This window comes from Leptopilina heterotoma, unplaced genomic scaffold, assembly GCF_015476425.1.
Source record: "Leptopilina heterotoma isolate Lh14 unplaced genomic scaffold, ASM1547642v1 Lhet_11, whole genome shotgun sequence".
Classification (NCBI taxonomy): domain Eukaryota; kingdom Metazoa; phylum Arthropoda; class Insecta; order Hymenoptera; family Figitidae; genus Leptopilina; species Leptopilina heterotoma.
This window is the reverse complement of record NW_025110829.1, coordinates 2,238,187-2,252,907: the sequence shown is the minus strand read 5'-3', so window position 1 is coordinate 2,252,907 and position 14,721 is coordinate 2,238,187. Positions and strand designations below refer to the sequence as shown.

Sequence of the window (14,721 nt, the reverse complement as noted above, 5' to 3'; positions counted from 1 at the left end):
AATTTAATTATTAAAAAAAAAAATAAATTTCTTCTTATAAAATTCAACTATGTTAAAAATTTGAAAAAAATTCTCATGAAAATCCCAATTATCTTTATAAATAAGAAAATTCTGCTCCAAAGTTCAATTATTTTCATAAGTAAAAAAAAATTCGTGTCCTAATTTCAATTATTTTTAAAAATTTTTCTAATTTCAATGATTTTCAATATCTACTATTTTAATAAATTTCTCAAAAAGAATTCAATTATTTAAAAAAATTTTTAATAAAATTGTATGCAAATATTTAATTATTTTCATAAATAATAAAATTGTTTTAAGAAATTCAATTACTATTTTCATAAAAAATAATTTAAAATTCTTGAAAATAATAATTGAATTAAAATGATGGAAATAATTTTGATGAAGTTACAGTAACAATATTCTTATAATATAAAATAATCATTTTTATTACTTGGTCATCTTTAATTATTAGAAAACATGAAGAAATAGAATATCTTCATGTTTTATAACAATTTTTTATAATTTGTTTAATTTCAAAAAGGTTTGAATTTAAAATTTTTGAATGTCTTACTTCCTGTGGAAAATCAATCCTGTTCCAAAAATAAGATTAAAAATAGGAATTTTGCAAATATTTTTCTTCTTTTTCTAAAACAAAATAATAATTTTGTTAAAAAAATTGTGATTCATAAACAAAAATAATGCAAAATAAATAAATTTTCTATTTCTTAATCACAGTTGTTTAACAATTTTCTAATTTTGTTTAGATGTAAAGAATAAAAATCTGCATAATTTCAATTTGACAAAACATAATATTTAACAAAATTTTAGTCTTTTATTGAAAATAAGTGAAAAAAATTCTGATGATTTCTATTTGTCATTACAATTTTGAATTAATTATAAAATAAAAATAATTATAACATAATGATATAATATTCAATATATCCAACGATAAAAAAAATAAAAGTATAAACAAAAGACAACTTCAGAGTGTGAGGGACAGAAAAAGTGAATGAATGAAAGAATAAAAGAACATTCAAATTATTATAGTTAATTATAGTTAATTCTTTTTACTATAAAATGCTAGAAAATGTTGCAAATAACGTCACAGAAATATCTAACAAGCTACAAGATAGGATCATAGAAAAAATTAAAAATTAAAATGGCGGCTTCAAAATGAAGACTAGTTTAATTTTTTTTTTAATTTCACCCTAAAGTATAAAATTCTTAAAATTGATTAGATTAGTTACCAGAAATGCTTAACGAGAAATGTTTTACTACAAAAGTAGTAGTAGTTTTTTTCTTTTTCTTTTTTAATTAGCGTCTAGTTATGTTGGTTGGCAAAACATTTGCAAAATTAGGCATTGACACTGAAAACATTTTCAACCGAATCCAATGAGTATTTAAAAATTCATCCGCCATATTGGGACCGCCATTTTGAATTTTTAAAATTGAACCTCAGATTCGAAATCAGCAACCCCAATAACCCCCGAGTAATAAGCATATGAAAACATAAAAAATGATGATTCAAGAATTTTTCTATTGATTTCTAAGTGCCGAAATTAGTCCTCAAACTAAGTAAAAACTAAAAAGTCATTAAATTTCCATTACGTTAAAAAATTAAAAATATCGCCATTATGCATTAAAACATCAACAGTTTTAATTATACGTTTTTCATACAATTATACTTTCAGGACACCCTGTGTACATGTTCCATTGCGGTTTTTCACGACGCCGAAATAAATGCACAAAAAGAATAAAATCAGTGAAAATATATGAATTATAAAGTACTTAACGTTTCGTTGCACAGGATGTTCTTTGAGAAAAAAAGAATAGATACGATATCATTTTTAATTTATCGATCACATTTTCTTTTCTATATTGAAAGTAAAACGTTCTTCTGTACGCTCCATTATGCATGTTCTTTTTCATTATTTCCAGTAAGCTAGAAATAATGAAGCTCACTTCCTTTGGGAGGTACAAACGTTCACATTTCACTTTTTCGAGAATAAGTATATATATATATATATATATAGAGAGATTATAAAATATTAATATTAAAAAATAAAAACAAATCACATGTCAAATATATTATTCTCTTTAAATAGGTATATAAAATATAAAAAAGATATTCTTATATATTGCAATTTTGAATTTAGTTTATTTTCTACGTGCGACTAGTATAGAAAGAAGAAGTAGACTTTTAGAAAAAAATCAAAGTGGTTTCACATTCTCTTGGGAACGATTACAAGACAAGACAAATGTTTAATTATCTTATGGAAATCTGGGTTTGAGAAAATATGTGTCTGAATATAAAATACGTCATCTACTTAAGTGGTAAGGGTGGTTTATAGTCAGACTCGATACATAAACTACATCTAAGGAATTTCTTTTTTTGAGAAAGTGAAAATGCTTGTACGTTTTATAGAGTATTTTTTCATCTCTGAATTATTTTGTCTCCTAAAGCAAAAGTTGTATTTAAGAAAAATTGTGCACTTTGATTCTTATTTAATAGAGACAATGTTTTTCATTTAATTTTTTAATGACTATAGAAAGTTCTGGATTTGATTAATTACTCATCTTGAATAAGTATCTCAGTGGACTTGTTATTTAATTTGTAGTCTTGAGTCTAGGGTTCAATTCCCCTCATGTCTGGATTTTTTTAAGTTTTTTTATGAATTATAATTCATATATTTATGCAGCGTATATATTTGTTTATTATTTATCAGTATTGTTTGGCCAAAAACAAAGAAAGTAACAGAAAACAAAAAAAATAAATTAAAATAAATTAAAACTAAATTTTTATGTTACAGCACCATTGTCGAAATTGCGGGAATATTTTTTGTAATGCCTGCAGTGACAACACAATAGCATTACTGAATTCAGCGAAACCAGTTCGAGTATGTGACGATTGTCATATTTCATTGGTCGGCCGTTATTCTATTCTTCATTAATACAATATAATTATATCTACAAATATATATTTATATTTAAATGTATATATAGAGAATGATATCTGTGTATAAAATATCACTTCAACAACAAGTTCATACTGTATACAATGTGAATGCAAAAATTTCACGAAGGCAACGACTAGGCTTTCATTCCCTGGATTTTGGGGGATTTACGATGTAAGCACGAAGGGTTGCGAAAGAACGGGATTTCAATTCCGCTCAACTTGCCAACACAGGCCTGAAAAGCCTCGCCTGAGCGTTGAATGAAGACGTCGCGATAATACATCACCATATATTTTACATAAAACATATTTTCCATCACGTTTTTTACATCAGCAAATAGTCAACATTTTATTTCTTTTTCTTTCTCTTCTTTTTTTTTTGTCGAGAGTTGATCAAATTTTATTTTTAATCTATGTAAATTAAAGTAGAATGAAATTTTTTGTTATAAAGTTATATACATACATCTTTTTTTGAAATATTAAATATTTCCATTACAATTATTTTAATGTTACAAAATTAAAAATCTAATTGCCTTCTATACAACTAATTTTTAGATTGATATCAGAGAACGATTTTTTTCAAATTCGTGACTATGAACATTTGAGGGGGGGGGGAGGAAATTGACATTGTAAATTATTTATGTCGCGAACAAGTAACAGTTTGCAAAGGAAATCGCGTGACTTCAAACTAGTCGATTTCTGAAAGCAAATACTGGTGTTAAAGTGCATATGTATACAAGTATAAACATAGCATATATATTTATATATTTGATATCTTTGGTCCTAATTGCAAAATAATTTATTTATTTGTTTAAACTGATTTTGCAAATTTACGGCATAATTTTGTAATTTAATAATATATACAAGTTATCAAGATATTATTAATTTTATTAGAGGAAAATTACTATATACGCTTTTTTAGTGTTGCCTTCTTGAAATCAACACTGATATTCTCGAATTAGTTATATTGCTACGAGTAAAATTATTTAATTTAAAATTTTTATTAAAAAAAGAAAATTTAGAATTAAGATTTTTTGAAAACTAGTTAAAGTTAGTATAGCTGTCTAGAGTTATTTAAATTATTTCGAATTTTATGAGCCTGCTTGATATGTATGCAAATTGTGTGAATTATTGACGAGAGCTTTTTTTATGATGCCTAAAGTCATACACTTCTAGTAGAAAATCTTATTAACAAATATTTACCAAATCAAAAAAAAAAACTCACGCACTATAAAGTGAAAATGTGTAAAAAAAAATTTCTAACTGAAAACCCTACTTTTGTACATATTTTTTATAGAAATCATGACAAATAGACAAATTTTTTAATTATTTTTTATTTCTAAGAATGTTTGTTCTTAGAAAAAATACTACAAAAAAATTGAGGGATTTAAAAAAACCCAATTGTAAATTAACAAGAAAAATTACAAATTCAAAGAATATAAAATTTTTTAAACTGTTAATATTGTTTAAGAGAAAATTTATATTATTTATCAATTGAACTATGAGCTTGGAAACAAATGTAAAGATATGAAAGGAAAGTGGTTGAAAAAATTTATTTTGCAATTAAAAGTGAAATTGTTTATGAGAATTACATGTGGGGATTTTTTTTCTTTTTTTTTGATTAAACGAACCTCTTGCTGCCAATGAATAAAAGAAACGATCTTTTTGACGAGTAAATTATTTTCCGTACACTGTACACGGGTTTAGAGAGCTTTTAAGAAAAACGTTTACGTTCTACTTCCATGAAAGCTTTGGCTTAAAGGGTCCCGAAAGACGAGAAGATTACTGTCTGAATGCTCTGAAATTTGTTATTTGCGAAAGTATTTAATAAATTTGTTAACAAAATGTGATTGTATGTGCACCTATTATATAATTTGGATAAAGTCTTTATCAAAGTAATAAAATACAAAATATTTTTAAATACGATGTTCTGTTGTTTTTTTAATTGCCTGATCATTTCAGTTCAAATTTTAATTTTTAATTAATTAATTAACTATAATAATTTGCATGTTCTTTCATTCATTCACTTTTTCTGTCCCTCATACTCTGAAGTTGTCTTTTGTTTATACTTTTATTTTTTTTATCGTTAGATATATTGTATATTATGTTATAATTATTTTTATTTTATAATTAATTCAAAATTGTAATGACAAATAGAAATCATCAGAATTTTTTTCACTTCTTTCCATTAAAAGACTAAAATTTTGTTAAATATTATGTTTTGTCAAATTGAAATTATGCAGATTTTTGTTCTTTACTTCTAAACAAAATTAGAAAATTTTTAAAAGCTGTGATTAAGAAATAGAAAATTGATTTATTTTGCATTATTTTTGTTTATTAATCACAATTTTTTTAGCAAAATTATTATTTCGTTTTTGAAAAAGAAAAAAAATATTTGCAAAATTCTTATTTTTAATCTTATTTTTGAAACAGGATTTTTCACAGGAATTAACACATTCAAAAATTTCAAATTGTTATTGTAACTTCATCAAAATTATTTTCATTTTAATTCAATTATTATTTTCTAGAATTTTGAATTATTTTTTATAAAAATAATAATTGAATTCTTAAAAAAAAAATTATTATTTATGAAAATAATTTAAATTAGCAGGAGAAGAATTTTTTTGAAATTAATGAAAATAATTGAACTTTGGAGAAGAATTTTGTTATTTATAAAGATAATTGGGATTTTTACTAGAATTTTTTTCAAATTTTAAACATAGTAGAATTTTATAAGAACAATTTTTTTTTTAAATAATCGAATTTCTGAAATTATTTGTAATTTCTCCAAAATTGAATTTTTTTTAGTGTTTTCAACAAAAATTTAAATTAGAAATTTTTAAAATTCTATTATTTTTAAAATTGCTAATTTTATTTAAAAAGGGTAGTAAGAAGTTAGCCGCGCGCTTTAGCACCCGAATTGTTGCTAGTTTTAACTAAAATCCATTTTTAAATCAATTTTTATTAGAAATTTCTAAGCAAATTCAATTACTTAAATACAAAAATAATTAATTTATTAAATAATTGAATGTTTCTGAAAATTCATTTCTCAATAAGAATTTTAGTTTATTTATGAAAATAATTGAATTATTGAGAAGAATTTTACAAAAATTTTTAAATAATTCTTTTTTTTTCGAAAAAATGTATGCAAATTCTATTTTAAATAATTAAATTCCTGTGAAATTTTTATTATTTATGAAAATAATTGAATACTTGTCCAGAATTTTATCAAAATTTCTTTAAATAATTGAATTATTTTGATAATTATTTAATAATTATCAATTATTAATTATCAATCAATCAATTCATCCTATTAATTATTAATTATTTAATAATTCTAATAATTAAAGATGACCGAGAGATAAAATCATTATTTTATATTATAAAAATATTGTTACTGTAACTTCACCAAAATTATTTTCATCATTTTAATTCAATTATTATTTTCTAGAATTTTGAATTATATTTTATAAAAATAATAATTGAATTCCTTAAAAAAATTTTATTATTTATGAAAATAATTGAATTCCTGTGAAATTTTTATTATTTATGAAAATAATTAAATGTTTGCATACAATTTTATTAAAATTTTTTTTAAATAATTGAATTCCTTTTGTGAAATTTTATTAAAACAGTAGATATTGAAAATCATTGAAATTAGAAATTTTTTTTGGAAATAATTGAAATTAGGACAAGAATTTTTTTGACATTTATGAAAATAATTGAACTTTGGAGAAGAATTTTTGTTATTTATAAACATAATTGAGATTTTTACTAGAATTTTTTTCAAATTTTAAACATAGTTGAATGTTATAAGAATTTTTTTTTTAAATAATTGAATTTCTGCAACTATTTGTAATTTCTCCAAAATTGAATTTTTTTAGTGTTTTCAAAAAAAATTTAATTTATAAAATTTTTAAATTCTATTATTTTTAAAATTGCTAATTTTATTTAAAAAGGGTAGTAAGAAGTTAGCCGCGCGCTTTAGCGCCCGAATTGTTGCTAGTTAAAAATTTAAAAAGAAAATCTTTAGGTACTTTAATTTTTAATTTTAAGAAAACATATTTTATGTAAAAAATAGTATTTAAATAATAATTGTTTATAATAATTGTTTTTTACAATAATGAGTTTTTAATAATATTGAAGAATTTCATGAAAATTAAGAAAGAATGTTAATTCGAATAATACTCATAATCAATATATTTTCTTATTTTCTAATTTTCGAAACGTAAGCTGTATAGTAAAACTGTGGAGGATTTATATTTTACTGGGCCAGATTACAGGTTTGTTACAGATATTAGGAATAAGTTTTGAACCTCGCGAGCCAACTTGTCGGCTATACGACTTTCGAAAGCTCGTTAGCCATGAACGCGTGCTGCGCTTAACGAGGGTAAATTGAAATCGATCCTCAGCACTGTATCGATTTTGTGGTTTTAAACGATCGACACGAGCAGCATGTAGTCGTAATTTTGACGGCAAGTGTAATTAACGAATATCTTTAAGGTTCCCCTTAATGTCTGGTAATCTCAATAACAAAATTTTATCTCCAATAAAAGAGAAGCAATTTTCTGACAAATATAATAAATATATAATATAGATTAAAAAGTTTTTAAAAAAATTTCGCTTTTTTTGAGATTAAAAGTCATTTTTATTTTATAAATTTTTTTTTAGATATTTTGTTGGAAAAAAATTTTATTCTACGTTACAATCGACTATTTGAATTATCGACAATATTTATTTGTTAATAATTTATTTTTTATTATGAAAATATAATTTGTTGCATGCCGAGCGGAAAGCAAGGTTATTTTGAATTTTAATAATTAATTAACAAATAACAAATTCTGGGATGATTATGGAATGATTATGGTCAACTTGGTAAAGCTCAACTATATTTACTTTTATGTACGTTGTTTTCTATCGATCGTAGGGTGTCGTTTTATAATTATTTAAATTGTTTTATTGTCATTTAATTACTTTTTCTTAGGTGACAAGTTTTTTGTTTTGTTATAATTCATGTCGGAAATATTTAATAAAATTTATTTATAATTTAATTTTTTTAATAACTATGACGAAACTATGATGTTTATAAATAAAATTTATAAATTTTAATTGAAAATGAAATGGAAATTTTTGAATTTTAAGAAAATTAAAAAAAAAATTTTACAAAAAAAAATGTTCTGTTACATTTATCTACGAATTTCTTTAATTGCAAAATTATTCAAAAATAACACTAACTTCTTTTTATTTATAAAATACTAATTTAAATAATTATATTATATAATAATTAAATGTTTGCGTACAATTTTATTAAAATTTTTTTTTAATTATTAATTTCTTTTAGGTAGTTTTATGAAAATAGCAAAGATATTGAAAATTTTAAATTATTGAAATGAGGAAATTTTTTGAAAATAATTGAATTTTGAAGAAGAATTTTATTATTTATAAAGATAATTGGGATTTTGACGAGATATCTTTTCAATTTTGAACATAATAATAATAATTTCATAATTTGTGAGCTAGCTCACAAACTATCTTATGAATTCTAAAAATTTAATTTTTTCCAGTACTTTTAATAAAAATCCCTGACTTTTCCCTGAATTCTCTGTGTCAGAATATATGATTATTATAGTTATAATACTATTAAAACTATATTCCAATTAATATTTTATTTTTATGAAAATAAATTTGAATTACAAATTTTTACGTTTTATTATTTTTAAAATTGCTAATTTTATTTAAAAAATGGTATAAAGTAAACTTAGACTGTTGTCTAAATAAATATTCTCCTACAACTCTATCTAATAATAATGTGTCACAAGTGTCCTAGGAATTAGTGAATTTTCTTATCAAATTATAGTATATAAAAAATTTCTGTGATAAACATCAAGAAATATAAATAAAATTATTACTATTATGTACATAACATATAAATTATTTTAATATAAAAAAAGATTTTTTCAGAAATATAATTAATAATGAAAGACGTCAAATATTTCTTAGAGATTTCTGTAGAATAATTGTCCGTTAAATCTGCTCGAATATAAAAATTGTGCAATAACAAAGCTTATTAATGTTTTTGTGGCGTGTTTCACATTCTTGTTGCATTAAACGAAAATCTGAAATGAACATGCCAAACGGGCAGCTTTCATGTTATTTTGTAACAGACGGCGGAGAATACTATTCTTTTTTCTAGAAATAAATATAAATCCTTTTCTACAACTACAGTTTTTAATATAAAAATGAAAGATTATAATATATTATTCTTGATGAGACGTATAACAGTAGAGTTATCATTTATTGATTTGATTGATTGAGTATAAGAACCGGCGTTAGTCTTATTGAAAACCAAGGAAGCGAAAAGCTATTGACAGTGTTCTCTGAACCAAATGCATTTTATAATCCATTAAAAGATGCGACGCGCCGGTGCTTTGTGCTTTTTTTAGTATATATGTATACATTGAAATGAAAAGTTTCCAAGTTGAAAATTATTTGGCATTATATTGCAGAAAATAATCACACAGAGAGAGGGTATTTGCATTTATTTTTTTAATAAGAAATAAAATAATGCTTTTTGTTGTATCATTGTTCTATTATTTTTGAAGGAAATTAAATATTATCGGAACGCAATTTCCATCAGATCTATTTTATGCTTCGCTGTGTTACATCTGATGAAATAAAGCTTCCAATTTATCCTAAGATTTTAAAATGAAATTAATATAGAATTAGAAAATAAAACAAAAGACAGTTCGTACTATAAATAAATAAAAATACTTCTCAGTAAATAAATAAATATTTAAAACAATTAATTAATGATTAGTTTATTATTCAAATGCCCCCCAGTACCTTACTAAATCATTCTTTATGAAAAAGAAAAGTAAGGTTTCTACTTGAAAAATGCAATAAAAGTTAAAAGAAAAATTAAATATTTCAATCAACCAAGAATTTGTAAAAAAAAAACCTCTTTTACGAGTTTTGACATATCGACACAAACTGTTATTAAAAAACACGTGTCTAGTGAAAAAATTGAAATGCGGTGGAAGTAAAATCAAAATCGAATCGTTTTTATTTCTTATTACAAAATTGACACCGAGCGATCGACGGTTTTTTATATTATTACTTCATAACTAAAACTAATAAAATCATTATTCATATTTTTGATCTAAGTTTTCAATTTAGAAATAACCAAGATATTCAATTTTTAATTCCCAAGTGAACGCTTTTTGATTCCATGAGAACGTATGTTTGAAATTTGAGATCATATGACACAGACCTTAGACGCGCACGTGCCAAGATTTTCAAAAAGCTTTCGCCAAGGGACTAAAATTTCGATATCCCGCAGTTATTTATTATTTGGAAAACATGATAAAAAAATTGTTGATGTATTTTTTAATACAAATGTCATCCGAATAAACTAAAAATATCTTTAAGTTGTGTTAAATTCTTTATTCTTTCAATGACAGGTAAAGAGGAAAAACAATGTCTAATGGAATAGCAATTGGTAATATTTTATTTTCGTCTGGTATTTTAAAAAGAAGATTAGGATAATTATAAGCAGATATACTTTCATAATTATTATTTTCATTGCATTCATCATATATATATATATATATATATATATATATATATATATATATATACTGTAACACTTTTTTTCAAACTACTTTAAAACAATTAAATACAAAACTTTAATCTCAAACTAAATTTTCATAAATCAACAATAATTCTGGAACTATAATCTTAATTTTACTGTAACTGAACTTTAGGGTGGTTTTACATACCCAAAAACTTAAATTTAACTGAATAATTACACTTTACATAAGAAGCAGCATGGACTCTTCCTACAATCTACGAACATGTGATAATTTTCACCACACTTTAAACAGGCAGTTGATCTATCTGACGCCTTACAACATTTTTCCTATCTGTGCGTATCCAAGGCGACAAAGAATCTAACGCCCCTACACGACATAAAGCTTATCTTTATGCGTCCTTATTTCTTCAGTCTGTTCGCCTTCTCTTGTTCGGTGTCTGCAAATGCGAACTTCTTTTCACATTTATTGGATCCTAGGACAATCACTTGCTTTTGGTAATCTTGCTTTTTGCGAATATCTTGCGGCTTCTGTTGCACTCCATTAGACAGCGACAAACTGTAAAAAAAACTCTGTGGGGACAGCGGAGTTTTAGGGCTTTTTGCAATCTTGCATGTATACAATTCATTTTCATAAAGATCTCCGAAGAGAATGAATTTCTTAAAAATACATGAAAATACTCTGTCCCAAAATGACATAGGCCAACTAGGTTTTACGTGAAAGACCTTACTATACAGAACTACTCCCACAGCCCGCTTACCAGTATAAACTATTTAATATTATTTCCCAAAATGGCAGAAGTCGTCTAGGTTTTCCGCTAAAGACCTTTTTATATAGGACTTTCCTATATAGGACCTTCAAAGATCGCATACAAACATAACGTAGTCAAGAGACTGACTGGCCATCAGCGACAAGGTATGATAACCCTTTCCTACAAACCTACTCGGATTGTGATAACCGAAATAGACCCCTTGGTAAGGAGTGGGACCCTACTAATCTCTTATTACTCTGCAGGTAACTACCCGAGTTGAGGACTGCAACTTACTTAGCAATACGTAAACGCCTCTAGCTCAGCATACGAGTTTTCAACCACTGTCAGAGTAAGAGAAAAGAAAAAACACTTTCGAAAGCTATGAATTCCTTACTTTTGCAAGATAAACTATGCCCAAAAATCAAGAAGACCTACTCATTAGGGTGTCCCAAAAAAATAAAAAGTTTTTTTTTATTGGGTCTCATCCCCTAAAAATCTTTCAATTTGTGTAAAAATAAGAACACAATATTTGGAAATAAAAAATTTTAATATTAACCCGTGGTTCAGAGCCTTTGGACCATAAAAGCGTTAAAAATTTAGTGTTTTTTCATTTTTAACATAAATATAAATGTAAAAATATAATGATTAGGGTGTCATTGTAAAGATAATTAAATTACCTTTCGATCCATATGTCATAGTATAAGATTCAATGAAAATTAAGAGTGTTACAGTTGATTAAAGATCAAATTTCATGAAAATTTTGATGGTTTTTAGACACTTAAGTAACTAGTACTTTCTTCACATTAAACAGTAAAAAATATTTAGATTTTAATTTTTTTATTGAGAGTCTGTAACATTACAAAAATCCGTAATTTAATCGTCGATTAAATTCGTCTCAAAATCCGTTACCCGATTTTGAGACGAATTCGATCGACTTTTATGAAGTTCTCCGCCATTTTGAAATTTGAAAAACTGACATTGGACTCTAAATCAGCGACTTCAGTATTTTTTTATCACTGATTTTAGTAAGTTTAGTAGTTATATCTAAATTTATTGTTTCAATTTTTGCTCCAAATGTTGAAGGAATGATAAGAATAAAAAAAATAGTTTCGTTCACTAAATCTAGTGTATAATTGTCATTTTCAATCAAATCGAGGTCCACAAGGGCTAAAAATTTTCGTAATGTTACAGACTCTCAATAAAAAAATTAAAACCTAAATATTTTTTACTGTTTAATGTAAAAAAAGTACAAGTTACTTGAGTGTCTAAAAAATAAAAATCATCAAAATTTTCATGAAATTTAATCTTTAATCGACTGTAACACTCTTAATTTTCATTGAATCTTATACTATGACATATGGATCAAAAGGTAATTTAATTATCTTTACAATGACACCCTATTCATTATATTTTGACATTTATATTTATGTTAAAAATGAAAAAACACTACATTTTTAGCGTTTTTATGGTTCAAAGGCTCTGAACCACGGGTTAATATTAAAATTTTTTATTTCCAAATATTGTGTTCTTATTTTTACACAATTTGAAAGAATTTTAGGGGATGAGACCCAATAAAAAAAAACTTTTTATTTTTTTGGGACACCCTACTACTCATCCGTCGCTTGAAAGGTTGACTGATGTATCTAACTCTTTGTAAGTTCCAGCTCGTTAATATTTTTTTACAGTGTAGAAAAACACTTCTTTTACTTGAATCAATAGTTAAAACTTTTTATTATGTAAATTCATCTTTTGCAACCTAGCTTATTGTGGCTCGATACTCGTCCTTCTTTTCTGCTTTTTACTTTCAATATGATTTAAGGATCCAACCTTTTTTGCTCTTTGGCTGTTCTTTAGTAAAATGCATAACTACTAGGACTAGGTCTGTCAACAATTTACATTATTCTTGACAATGGACATCCATCAGTGGAATTGCTCCAAACATGATCTTATAGCAGACTGACTAATTTTTCCAGCTTAAGGACTTAGTTGAAATATAGCCAGTATATGATTTTAAATGACTAATAATTATTGTAATATAGTTAATTTTCCTTTTATCTATTTTTTCTTCTTTTGTCATTCTTGTGAGTCTTGAAGTTTCTTATTGTTATTAGATATTTTCTGAGGTGGTAAATATTTTTTGCTTTGTGTCTTGTTTATCTGCCCTTAATACATGACATTGTTCTGATTCTCTAAACACACAAAAAAAACCTGGTAAATTTGACTACTTTTTTACTATTTCCTGTAGTTCCAGGAGGCACCCGTAACATTATTTAGTAAAAAGAACTATGACAAAATAGTTAGTCTAACTGTAAAATGTAGTAATAAATATCATTTTTTACAGTAAATTTAACTACTAAAACAGTTATCTTAACTATTTGTTCTTAATCATACTAACTGCTTCATTTAGTTGTAGTAACTACATTTTCATAGTTCCTATAGTCGCCCGTAACAAATTGTAGTTGAAACAACTGTAAAAAATAGTTAAATTAACTATTTAAAGTAGTGAAATGAAATTATTTATTTGTTTTTTATTATTATTGAGGTCCATTTTTTTATATTTTCTTCCTACCTACCTACCTACCTACCTAACAGAGAAAAATCCCTAAATGCCGCACGCACGCTACGATGACTGGCATTGTACTTCAGGACATTCTTCTTATATTCAGTCATGTTAACAACTCCATTTAGTTGCAGTAACTAATTTTTCCAGCTTAAGGACTTAGTTGAAATATAGCCAGTATATGATTTTAAATGACTCAACAATAATGCAATAGTTAAAAGTACTGTTAAAAATAGTCATTTTCAGAATTTCTGTAGTAAAATTATCCACTTTTTACTAGTTACAGAAAAAATTAAACTTACTATTTAAAAAGAACATTCTTAGTTCTTTTTACTACTTTGCTGTAGTCAATATAGCTTTTTAAATTCAGTTGAGGACCTATTGAATCAATGTTTAACCCCAACCCTTATCTCAAAACCAACCCCTAAGCTAAATCAACATATTGAGTATTGCTCTATGATTTTCTGATTTTTATAAAACTTCCTATATAAGGGTTTTTGGGGTCGATAATTACAGATTTGAAGTCATTTTTTAGAAATTCAAAATGGCATACCCAAAATGGCGGAAGTTTTTTAAAAAATCATCCGATTTTTATAACACTTGATAAACACGGTTATTTCGGACTTGTGGAATATGAATTTGAAGTTAGTTCTATAAAATTCAAAATTTCGGACAAATTTAAAAAAATTTAGATTTTTATGAAATTGAAATTTATAATATGCCGAATTAAAATTTTGATCTGTGTTCCTTATCTTCAAAACTAGTTCTATCGTTAATACAAAATTAGTTTTAGAAATAAGGAATACAGATCCATATTAAAATTCGGAATATAATAAATTTCAATTTTATAGTAATATTAATTTTTTTT

At 24.7% G+C, this 14,721-nt stretch overlaps 1 protein-coding gene across 3 annotated transcripts in view; it reads left to right on the top strand.

The window, feature by feature from the left end:
* The window catches only part of LOC122503552 (protein RUFY3), a 43,343-nt gene extending 40,020 nt beyond the window's left edge, over positions 1–3,323 (top strand). For all 3 annotated transcript variants that reach the window (XM_043614148.1, XM_043614132.1, XM_043614141.1), the window contains exon 12: positions 2,811–3,323. In XM_043614148.1, coding sequence (XP_043470083.1) covers positions 2,811–2,951 — 141 coding nt within the window. In that variant the 3' untranslated portion in view covers positions 2,952–3,323. The remainder of the gene's footprint in view (positions 1–2,810) is intronic.
* The last annotated feature ends 11,398 nt before the right edge of the window (positions 3,324–14,721 follow it).